The following is a 12,747-nucleotide window of genomic DNA, read 5'->3' on the forward strand; positions in this document are numbered from 1 at the left end:
CGAAAAAAACCCCAAAAAAAAAAAAAAAAAAAAAAAAAAAAAAAAAAAAAACAACAACAACAACAACAACAACAACTACTCATGAACGCACTTCATAGGAAGCACCTCAACTTCTTAAGACGAGTGTCAAAATCAATATGGCAACTGCTATTTACCAAGCATACTTTGAAATTTGAATAACAACAATAATTATGTTGTTCTCTTAGTAATACAAAAGAATTGAAATTCAGAAGTACCTTGAGACAAGATATTCTAACTTGCTTTGCAACAAGGAAGCAGCATCACCAGGCGACCCATTAAAAGAACCTAGATTAGACACCTCAACAGCCAGAGAGAGTGCGGCTGCAATGGCAATAGCAGGTGCTCCCCGGACCACCATATCCCGTATGGCATTCCTAAGAGTGTCAAGAACAGTTGGATAGATTGAGAAGACCTAAAGACGACCATAACAAAGATTCTAGTTTCTACAAGCTCTTTTTCCTTCATTTCTGAATGAAACTGTTACAACTCTACTGAAATACAGCACAGAGGTGCTTGATAGTTGATGCAATTAAAACAAGCCAGAAAATCAAGTCAGATTAAAAAAATAACTAAAACTACATCTGCAACAATCACATTCTGACTTCTTGTTGTACCATACATAAATGCAGATCGGAATACCGAAATCCGCACACAAGATATGGTGGAGACAAAGTTTCTCTCTTATAAAAATCAACTACAATAGTATCTTACCAGCCATCAGTAGAATCCTTTATGTCCAAAAAAATTGTTTCCAGAGGTAGCTTCCTCTGCATTAGAAGGATGGGTAGCAGCAGTATGTAAATATTGAAGAAAACATTGACCAAGCACACATACAGGCTAGAAAATTAAAATTGTAAAACTAATGAAATGTATATCATATGGGTTTTTCTAGGCACTACCTAAGGATAAATGGATAATACAATTAGAAAAGTTTTTCAACTTTTAGCATGCTTACTACATTTAGTGCTTGCTTGAGTGCTATTAAGTTGATAGAAATTTTTTTTTTTAACATGTTTGGCAAATTTGTAATAATAAAAATAAAAACACTAAAAAAAATCATTTTTTTTAGAAGCTAAAGAAGCTAAAAAAGATCTTTTTTCTTTAAAAAAAGATGTTTTTCATGTAATAAATAAATAAAAAAGTACTTTTATATTATTATATCCAAACATAATTGATTGATAAAAATACTTTTTTACATGAGATATCCAAATATAAAATTACTTTTACTTCTCTAAAAGATCTTTTAAAAAAAAAGATAACTAAAATGTAAATTTTAGCTTCTCAAAAAAGATGTTTTACCAAAAAATTTACATTGTATTTCTTAACCAATGCTCTAGGGGCCCTGGTTAGATAAATCCATATAATTTGACTATTTTACCAAATTTCATGAAACGTGAAGTTCAAATGTTGTGACAAACATAATGCTAGTTTGTAATTAGTATACTCAGTCTATTTCAGAGTATTTGTTGTTTTCCACATTGCGATGTAAAACTTAATTTTACCTTTATGTTACAATCAAAGCAAGATTATCACAGATTAAAAAAGAACATGTGCGCTTATTATAAACATTCGTTAAGAAATCAAGAACTAAAAAGTTTTGCAGCTATTGTATTAAAAACGTGAAGTTTTATCTTCTCAATGCATACTTTTCCTCTCTTGATTTTTAACCAGTGCAATAAACCCATTAAACAAGGACAATTTGATAAAGTTATTCCATAATTAATCATTAGCTTTGAGTTAAGACAACTAATATAACAAAAAATTGTGAAAGGGGAGTACCTTTTTCCAGTTAAAGTAAAAAAGGCACGTGAAAACTAATGAAATTTAGAATTCCACAGAAAATTAGGGGAATGAGTTGAACCTGATCGAGAAGCTGAAGGGAACCGCGGTTGTAACATATGGATTGGAGCGTGTTTGGGGATTCAACTCCGTTGGAACCACAAGACGCCATGGTTGAGTTTTAGGGTTCGGTGGTTGAGTTCCCGGAAATGAGGAAATTGGAAGAATTGAGACCCAAAGCCCTGCTTTGTTTTCTTCCTTTTTAAGTTTAAATTTTGAAGTATCAGTTTGCAGTGTAAAAGAGTGGCATGGAAAGATGCGTGCAATGAACCTGACCAGGGACCAGTGATGAATATCATGTGTTTATTATTCTATTACTGTACAATTAATAAAGAAGATTCGCCGCCAGCTGATGCCTTTATGCCTTCATTAGCTTCTTTTTTTCCCCAAAGGTACCGGATATTTTATCAAATAACCGAATCGATTTATGGTTAAATGATTTAACAAAATTGAATCGTAATTGAACTGATTTAATTAAATATACAATAAAATTATTAAAAATTTAATATATAGCTTTCGATACGTTTTTTAATTTTAATATGGAAGTAAAAATTGGGTTAAACGTAGTTATGGAGAAAAGAGGTGTTTGATCTGTGTGTGGTGTCAGAACACCACAAATCGGACCATATGAGTTCTTCATAACTTGTCGGATGGTTTGAGTTGTAGTTAAGAATACGAATTCATACAAAAATTTATATATATATACAAAACGTACCGTCCAATTTGTATGCTGTGAAATTCAAATTTTAGCTCCTGCCAATCGGACTCTCCGATTTGTTAAGCAATTTTTGCCAACACAAAATTTGTAGGGTCTGAATTCTAACTCCTGCCACTCACATAAAACTGTCCCATAATTTAGTTTAGCACGCTCTATTTCCATATCCACGTATATCACATTCATGGGTTCCATAACAAAAAAATTGAGTTGTTTTCGATATTTAAATTCATTATTTTCTTTTATTTTTAATTTTAATAAAATTATTAAAAATAATTTTTGTCAATTTTTTTATTTTAAAAAATAAGTCAAATAATTTAAATATATATATATATATACAAAAATATACAGATCGACCCGTTTTACCACCTTTATTTTTGGAGGTGTACTTTTATGAATAAAAAATGTGGCCCTAACAATTTAGGATGTAAACTTTCAACTATAATTCTATATCATTCATCCGAGAAAGTATGAGGAGCGAAAATATATTGAACAATCAATTATAAATACAAAATACTTAGACACCAAAAAAAATAAATGCTAAATACTCGTCTAACAATGATTGATGTTTTGCCAAGTTATTACTGGTAAACAAATGTATGGTTTATATGCAAGAACAAAGTATAAATTATATTGTCCTACATTTGAGTAATTTGAGAAATATAAGAATCTTTTTTACCATTTTTAGGGAGATTAATATTCTATCAAAATTTTTGGTTTGGATACCAAAATGGAAACAGAATTATTAAACTAAAGAATTGTGCATGTTAATTTCCCAAAGCTTACTATAGAAAATAATTATTATGACCGATATGTTTTTAGAATGATGAATTTGTTAATTAGAAAAATTTTAATTTTACGCATAAAAGTATTTTTTTAGTTGAGGTATTGAAATAAAACCAATTCTCACATAATCAACTTGTATTGTATGGATGAATTGTAGACATTGTACACTAATAATATTAGCTCCTCATACTTTCTCTTTATTTATAGCATTTGGTTGAAGAGTAATTAAAAGCAAGAAAAGCAAATATCGAAAGCTTTAGAGTAAACACTCAACTCGGTCCCTATCCATATCAAATTAGAACAACGCTATCTCTCATCAAAAAAGTAACCCACGTCAGTCCTGTCTATGCATAAAATAACTCATCGCGCCCCCTCCCATGTATCCCCGTCCATAGACAGGTAAGGCTGCACATGGATCGAATCGGATCAGATATAACCTAAAATTCTATCCGATCCGCACTGCACTCATCGGATCAGATCGGATACGATATCCGCATTTTTTTAGGCCGGATCCGATCCGATCCGATATCGGGTATATCTGCATAATTAAAAAAAAAAACTATTTTAAGATTCTATTTGGCTATTTTTACAAAAAAAATCCAAAAAATTCATTTTTTTATCTGTTTAAACCTATTTACTCCTAAAATAATAGTTCTTTTGAATAACAAAAACAAAATAATAACACAAGATTTAAGTTTAATTATTCTAAGTTGAAGTACAACATAACAAAATATCATAAAATTCATAAATAACACACTAAAATTCATATCACATTAGGGTTTATTTTCTTAAACTATGTTATTTATATGTGATGTGCGGATATGCGGATTTGCGGATCGGATCCGCGGATATCACTGCCAAATCCGCAATCCGATCCGACCATAGTGCGGATCCGATCCGATCCGATGGCTCTGCGGATCGGATAATATCCGCAAAATTCGGATCGGATGCGGATAATTACTGCGGATATGCGGATATTATCCAATCCATGTGCAGCCCTATAGATAGGGACCGGCGTGTGTTACTTTTTTGGTGAGGAACCGCGTTGTCCTAATTTAAAATGGACAGGGACCGGGTTGGGTGTCTACTAAAAAAAATATTAAAATTAATAGTGTCAAAAAATATTACAAATTTTTTATTTTTTATTAAAATATAATTAGTTAAAAATATGACACTTTTATATGTTGAATATATTTTAAATATGATACTTCTCGATATTCATCCGATACAGTAAATCAGTAAAAGTGTTCGGACTTCATAATTGATATAACATGAAAAAATATGTACTAAAATATTGAATCATTTGTTATATTGACACATTGTGTAATAAATACAAATAATGCAACATAAGTGTTAAAGATATAAAAGATAAGAGAAGATTGATGGAAAAGAATTACACAAAAGTAAAAAAATTGATAATACACAATAAAATTAGTGAATATTACCTTGGTCATAAGATGTTTCACGTTGGCTATGTGAAAAGATTTTAGTAAAAAAAATTGGTAAAATATCTATTATACCCTTAGTAATGAACTAGTTATATTCGAAATTTCCTATTAACTTCTTTATTTTTTCACTGGCGAACAACCACGAAGCAAAGTTAGGTTCTATACTTTCCAAAGAAAACAAAATATGATATAAGAGAATAATAAATTTGTCATTAATAAAAAAATTAATTTTTTCATAACAAAAAAAGTATTTTTTAATTAATATTAAACTTATTTTTATATGGTGATTAATTTTTTGTGTTAAGATAATATAATTGTATAAAATAAGTTCTATATCTACATTATTAAAATCTTTTAACTTTTTGAATTTATTGAAAAATTAATATATTTAGGTGAATTTTTTTTAATATATTAATTTTAATAAATTGAATAAGAATTAATTTAAAAATGAAAGAATATCATGGCTTAATTTTTTCTATAAAAAAAATTTTGGATATTTTTGTTGAGAATTGACCTTTTATTGAAAAAATTTGGATATTGCTATAGGTGGAACAGGTCTAATATATAAGATGGATCATAAGTCATAACTAAAACACAAAATACGTGTTGAACACTATATGTGTGCCATGCTTGGACGAATCTTTGACGACGCTGTAGTAACATTCCTTGCGTATTCAATTGTCAAATATCAATATTAGACAAAACACCACTTTTATTTCTATACTTACTAAAAATAATTTCTAAAATATCAATTGTAGTAAAATTTTAAAAATTAGTCAACTAATCTTTATATAATTTTTTTATAATATTAAATTTGTAATATTTTTTGACACTACTAATTTAAATATTTTTTTTAGTAAACACCCAATCCGATCCCTGTCCATTTTAAATTAGGACAACGCGATCCCTCACAAAAAAATAACCCACGCCGATCTCTGTCTATGGACGGAGATACATGGGAGAGGGCGCGATAAATTATTTTATATATAGACAGAGATCGGCGTGGGTTACTTTTTTGGTGAAGGATCGCGTTGTTCTAATTTGATATGGATAGGGACCGGGTTGGGTGTTTACTCAAAGCTTTAACTCAATTACAAGATTAGTATCGAAGAACATATATGAACATGCATGGAGATCCCTACAATAACTTCAACCAAAATAAATTAATCTGATTGTCACCGAAAAAAAAATTAATCAGATTACATAAAATATCATATGAAAAAGTGTTGACCTTATTGATCTGAATGATCATCATTCCCATTCAGAATTTAAGAAAACTTTTTAAAATGACAAACTTTTTCTGGAATGAAACATAGAACCATTATCACATTTCTATTTCTATTAATTACGGGGTACCAAATAGTACAAAAGTTCATAGAACTCTCAACATCTACGCAAAAACACTAAATGGGGTGTTACAAACAGCCACTTTATGTCAAGTTCATTTCTTTGTTTTATCAAGAACTTCTATGTATCTTTTTGGAACTCCATATTGTTCAATCAAATGCTTTGCCAAATCATCAATTACTCCACCTTGAACCAAAACTTCTTGCCCTTTCTTACCTGCAAGAACAGAATTTTATCAAACTTTAAACCAGAATATGTCATAATATTCAGTAAAGCTTATATTTACATTCAAACTATTATTGATCCCTTTTAAGAGTTTCACTTATGGTTTCTCTAATTCTACCCCCACCTCTGGTATACTATCACCTTTTCAACAATAAATGTTACCCCAACTATATCTTTAATGCACTAACTCCTAATCCTACCTTATATAATGAGGCCAAATATCCAAAGTAACATCTTCATCTATCCAAATTCAGTTTACTTTCTACGTTTTTTTTTACTGTCGATCAATCTTCATAGTGCCGGTCATAGAATCGAACGTCGTCATTGACTTCTATCATATATCATGTCTACCATGAAACTATTTACTCCCTACTCAGTCACAACAGCAAAAAGAAGGATAGATGACATAGAAATGTGTCAAAAGAGAATATTACATTTTCAAGTTTATGCATATTAATCCCTCAAAGAAACTTTGATAACAATTTCATCACTAAAATAAAATGCACTACAAGATATTAGTCCTTGTTTTAACTCTCATTCATTAATTCTTAACTCTGAGATGATGATTTGGTTTTACCATGTTATACCTAACCTTGAAGTTGTTGAAACATATCATTCCAATAATCTCAACACAGATGCACTAATAAAACCCAAATCCGGTCACTATAGATAAACCCCAAAACCCCAGATTTGAGACTTAAATCAGTGCATTTGTTTTAACATTCCTGAAACATTGCACTTAAGATATTTCAGGTCCAGAGCATGGCAATTGATAAAAGGATCAAACCTTTGCAACATATTTAACCATAAGTGTTAGTAAATTTTATGACATGACAGTGCCCAGTTCTTTGGCTGGAAAACAGTTCTAGAAGTCACAATTATATAAAATAAATTGAGTTTCTTATACAGCCCTGATCCTCTAAAGCACCAGAGTGCAAAATATTACTTGTAGAGAGAGATCAACTACCAGAATACCATGCCCAACAAAAAGGATAAAGGTAGGTATAGCTGCTGGGGAATATAGAGAAATTGAGGCCAAAATGAGATTTTGATAATCTCATCAAGCATCAGCATTATATGCAATATTATGCATGAAAAAATGCTGCAAGCAGTACCTATTACCTAATATGCATTTGGAAGAACCAGCATAACACCCACTTCTGGGCCTGTTTTTCTTTGATAAAGTAAAGAATTTGATTAAGATGAGGAGAAGGATAATACAAATTGGGGAATAAGGGTTTCACAAAAGCAAAAGCTAAAAAAAGGAAAAAAGATTATCTATAAAGTATAACTTTCCAATCTCTCAACATGTCCGAGAGGAAAAGTCCCATATAAAAATCATGAGCTTTACACGAACTAGACTCTAGGCGTCTAATTCTATCCCATAAAACAAGTTTGTCAGTGGGTGCATTGCGTTCCAGCCAAATAGTAAAAACAATGGTTAAAACTGTACATTGCCACAAAATTTTGCCTCTTTTCTGTTACCAAACCCCTCTTCTCAGCCTTAGTTTGCTTTTTAAATCTTTTAAAAGAATAATAACAATAATTCTTTAGTTAAAAATATAAAAAAAATTAGTATTATGAAGAATTACAGTATTTGTTTATAAGGTTATGTAGTTATTTTTATTTCTTTTAAAAAGATGGCAGTAAGTTTGTATATATATTGAGACAATGACGGGGACTCTACATATATGAACTCTTCTGGTTATAGATCCCATGTACCTTGAGGTCAATACTACATAGTGCACTCGTATAACACAAATTAATGAGACCAAGAAATATACCTGGTAGTTCTCCGACAGTGGTACTGCAAGCAAACTTCTTCTGTAGCTCTGATGCTAATGCTTCAGCATCTATAAGAAAAGTTTCCATACCAGAGAGTTTGGTTACCTTCTTGTTACCTTGCCGCCGTTCCGTCACTAGCTGAATTGTTTTAAGGGCGCCTTTACGTACTACAGATTCATTTCCCCTCGTCACAACATGGTGAGGCTGCATACGGCTCACAAATGTTGGCCCTATATCTTTCTTGTGAACTTCTGTAGGATACGTTGAACCCTTTTTAATAGCCCCCTTGAACAATGCATCGCACAATACCACATCTAGAACAACCATTGATTTATCTGTAGGCTTTACGAGATTTTCCTTTTCAATGTATTTGAAGACAATTTCAGAAGCTTCAGAAGCACTAAAAAGCTTTCCTGTATCAGCTCCTACAGATGAAAATATGGGATTGACATGTACACTTGGCTTGTAGATTTCAGCCACTTCAAGAGTTTTAGATGAACGAGTTTCCTTGGCAGATTGAACGTTGGGCTGGTCGCTTTTCTCCACAGGCCTTTTCTCTGGCTTAAAGGATGAATAATCAGCATGGTTTCGATTTACAGAAAGTAACATGACTTCTTTTTTGTATTTATCTTCTTTCACTGATATCTGCACAAAATGTAAAGCATGAAGGAAGAATCCAGTTATCCAGATATAGCATGGCAAAATAAATAAACGTGCAAATGAATTACGAGCAGAGGAAAAGTTATCGGAAAGTAACACTAACACAGTGTATATCACACAGATAATCTAATATACTTTATTTGTCTTATAATGCAAAATTAAGTTTACTCAAATACATGAAAAATCAAAATAAAGCAACCACCATTAATTAGCCCCAAATCAATATCTCAACGCAAATATAATAAAAAGGCAACATGATAAGAAAAGCCCAGATTTGGCTCTTGTATCATGAGCATGTTGATAGTAAGAAAGTGAGGGTAACTACCATTTGGATCATTTCTTGGGTTCTGGTGTTCCACATATAATGGAAAATATTGATCCAAGGGTGGTAATCCCTCACTTCTGACTGTACAATCATCCTCAATTTAGAGGAGCTATATCCCTTCACAAAGGCAATATAGGTTGCAAGTTCGTAACTTGCATCATATAATTTAGAATGCTGAATCCACAGTTTAATATTCAGACTTTAGTCAGCTCTCGTTTTAACGACTTCAAATGGTACTATACACATGGAATTAGAACTGCTCCAGTCCAACTTCCTATTCATATTTCAAATTATCAAAATTCTAAGAAGCAACTCCAAAATTGCAAAAGGTGCCAAATCCTACTTAGCACATTCTAGATTTTAATTTTAATTTTACATTATATAAACAATAAGAAACTCCTCAGTCAATCTCAGTAAGCTTCTACTGGCAAATGAATATTCCATTTCTTCAATCAAAAGAAAACAGCAGATAACATACCAAGCCAGAGGAGGATTTTGCTTGTAACCACTTTGATAACTTTTTGTAGGACGATTTCTTGATGTCTAAAGTCACTCCTGAAGGCCTACATGGCAACACGTGGTTCGACCTACAGCAAAGAAAGACAAACATTTATTATTTATGAATTGTTAAAGGAAAGAAAGAGGGGGGGGGGATTCATCACTAAAATAAAATGCACTACAAGATATTAGTCCTTGTTTTAACTCTCATTCATTAATTCTTAACTCTGAGATGATGATTTGGTTTTACCATGTTATACCTAACCTTGAAGTTGTTGAAACATATCATTCCAATAATCTCAACACAGATGCACTAATAAAACCCAAATCCGGTCACTATAGATAAACCCCAAAACCCCAGATTTGAGACTTAAATCAGTGCATTTGTTTTAACATTCCTGAAACATTGCACTTAAGATATTTCAGGTCCAGAGCATGGCAATTGATAAAAGGATCAAACCTTTGCAACATATTTAACCATAAGTGTTAGTAAATTTTATGACATGACAGTGCCCAGTTCTTTGGCTGGAAAACAGTTCTAGAAGTCACAATTATATAAAATAAATTGAGTTTCTTATACAGCCCTGATCCTCTAAAGCACCAGAGTGCAAAATATTACTTGTAGAGAGAGATCAACTACCAGAATACCATGCCCAACAAAAAGGATAAAGGTAGGTATAGCTGCTGGGGAATATAGAGAAATTGAGGCCAAAATGAGATTTTGATAATCTCATCAAGCATCAGCATTATATGCAATATTATGCATGAAAAAATGCTGCAAGCAGTACCTATTACCTAATATGCATTTGGAAGAACCAGCATAACACCCACTTCTGGGCCTGTTTTTCTTTGATAAAGTAAAGAATTTGATTAAGATGAGGAGAAGGATAATACAAATTGGGGAATAAGGGTTTCACAAAAGCAAAAGCTAAAAAAAGGAAAAAAGATTATCTATAAAGTATAACTTTCCAATCTCTCAACATGTCCGAGAGGAAAAGTCCCATATAAAAATCATGAGCTTTACACGAACTAGACTCTAGGCGTCTAATTCTATCCCATAAAACAAGTTTGTCAGTGGGTGCATTGCGTTCCAGCCAAATAGTAAAAACAATGGTTAAAACTGTACATTGCCACAAAATTTTGCCTCTTTTCTGTTACCAAACCCCTCTTCTCAGCCTTAGTTTGCTTTTTAAATCTTTTAAAAGAATAATAACAATAATTCTTTAGTTAAAAATATAAAAAAAATTAGTATTATGAAGAATTACGGTACTTGTTTATAAGGTTATGTAGTTATTTTTATTTCTTTTAAAAAGATGGCAGTAAGTTTGTATATATATTGAGACAATGACGGGGACTCTACATATATGAACTCTTCTGGTTATAGATCCCATGTACCTTGAGGTCAATACTACATAGTGCACTCGTATAACACAAATTAATGAGACCAAGAAATATACCTGGTAGTTCTCCGACAGTGGTACTGCAAGCAAACTTCTTCTGTAGCTCTGATGCTAATGCTTCAGCATCTATAAGAAAAGTTTCCATACCAGAGAGTTTGGTTACCTTCTTGTTACCTTGCCGCCGTTCCGTCACTAGCTGAATTGTTTTAAGGGCGCCTTTACGTACTACAGATTCATTTCCCCTCGTCACAACATGGTGAGGCTGCATACGGCTCACAAATGTTGGCCCTATATCTTTCTTGTGAACTTCTGTAGGATACGTTGAACCCTTTTTAATAGCCCCCTTGAACAATGCATCGCACAATACCACATCTAGAACAACCATTGATTTATCTGTAGGCTTTACGAGATTTTCCTTTTCAATGTATTTGAAGACAATTTCAGAAGCTTCAGAAGCACTAAAAAGCTTTCCTGTATCAGCTCCTACAGATGAAAATATGGGATTGACATGTACACTTGGCTTGTAGATTTCAGCCACTTCAAGAGTTTTAGATGAACGAGTTTCCTTGGCAGATTGAACGTTGGGCTGGTCGCTTTTCTCCACAGGCCTTTTCTCTGGCTTAAAGGATGAATAATCAGCATGGTTTCGATTTACAGAAAGTAACATGACTTCTTTTTTGTATTTATCTTCTTTCACTGATATCTGCACAAAATGTAAAGCATGAAGGAAGAATCCAGTTATCCAGATATAGCATGGCAAAATAAATAAACGTGCAAATGAATTACGAGCAGAGGAAAAGTTATCGGAAAGTAACACTAACACAGTGTATATCACACAGATAATCTAATATACTTTATTTGTCTTATAATGCAAAATTAAGTTTACTCAAATACATGAAAAATCAAAATAAAGCAACCACCATTAATTAGCCCCAAATCAATATCTCAACGCAAATATAATAAAAAGGCAACATGATAAGAAAAGCCCAGATTTGGCTCTTGTATCATGAGCATGTTGATAGTAAGAAAGTGAGGGTAACTACCATTTGGATCATTTCTTGGGTTCTGGTGTTCCACATATAATGGAAAATATTGATCCAAGGGTGGTAATCCCTCACTTCTGACTGTACAATCATCCTCAATTTAGAGGAGCTATATCCCTTCACAAAGGCAATATAGGTTGCAAGTTCGTAACTTGCATCATATAATTTAGAATGCTGAATCCACAGTTTAATATTCAGACTTTAGTCAGCTCTCGTTTTAACGACTTCAAATGGTACTATACACATGGAATTAGAACTGCTCCAGTCCAACTTCCTATTCATATTTCAAATTATCAAAATTCTAAGAAGCAACTCCAAAATTGCAAAAGGTGCCAAATCCTACTTAGCACATTCTAGATTTTAATTTTAATTTTACATTATATAAACAATAAGAAACTCCTCAGTCAATCTCAGTAAGCTTCTACTGGCAAATGAATATTCCATTTCTTCAATCAAAAGAAAACAGCAGATAACATACCAAGCCAGAGGAGGATTTTGCTTGTAACCACTTTGATAACTTTTTGTAGGACGATTTCTTGATGTCTAAAGTCACTCCTGAAGGCCTACATGGCAACACGTGGTTCGACCTACAGCAAAGAAAGACAAACATTTATTATTTATGAATTGTTAAAGGAAAGAAAGAGGGGGGGGGGAT

The 12,747-nt window shown here is 32.3% G+C and overlaps 2 protein-coding genes across 2 annotated transcripts in view; both read right to left on the bottom strand.

Annotated features, from left to right (window-relative positions):
• LOC107613513 (methylthioribose-1-phosphate isomerase) overlaps positions 1-2,187 on the bottom strand; it is a 5,848-nt gene extending 3,661 nt beyond the window's left edge. Inside the window, exons 1-3 of the mRNA XM_016315551.2 lie at positions 1,883-2,187; positions 733-788; positions 237-395 (exon numbers count right to left, since the gene is read on the bottom strand). Coding sequence (XP_016171037.1) covers positions 237-395; positions 733-788; positions 1,883-1,972 — 305 coding nt within the window. The 5' untranslated portion in view covers positions 1,973-2,187. The remainder of the gene's footprint in view (positions 1-236; positions 396-732; positions 789-1,882) is intronic.
• Positions 6,025-12,747, bottom strand: part of LOC107613079 (eukaryotic translation initiation factor 2D) — a gene marked incomplete at its 5' end in the record, with an annotated part of 17,503 nt that continues 10,780 nt past the window's right edge. Inside the window, 3 exon segments of the mRNA XM_016314928.2 lie at positions 6,025-6,372; positions 11,107-11,752; positions 12,571-12,679. Of these exon segments, the coding sequence (XP_016170414.1) occupies positions 6,251-6,372; positions 11,107-11,752; positions 12,571-12,679 (877 nt within the window). The 3' untranslated portion in view covers positions 6,025-6,250.

This window comes from Arachis ipaensis, chromosome B08 (genome assembly GCF_000816755.2).
Source record: "Arachis ipaensis cultivar K30076 chromosome B08, Araip1.1, whole genome shotgun sequence".
Classification (NCBI taxonomy): domain Eukaryota; kingdom Viridiplantae; phylum Streptophyta; class Magnoliopsida; order Fabales; family Fabaceae; genus Arachis; species Arachis ipaensis.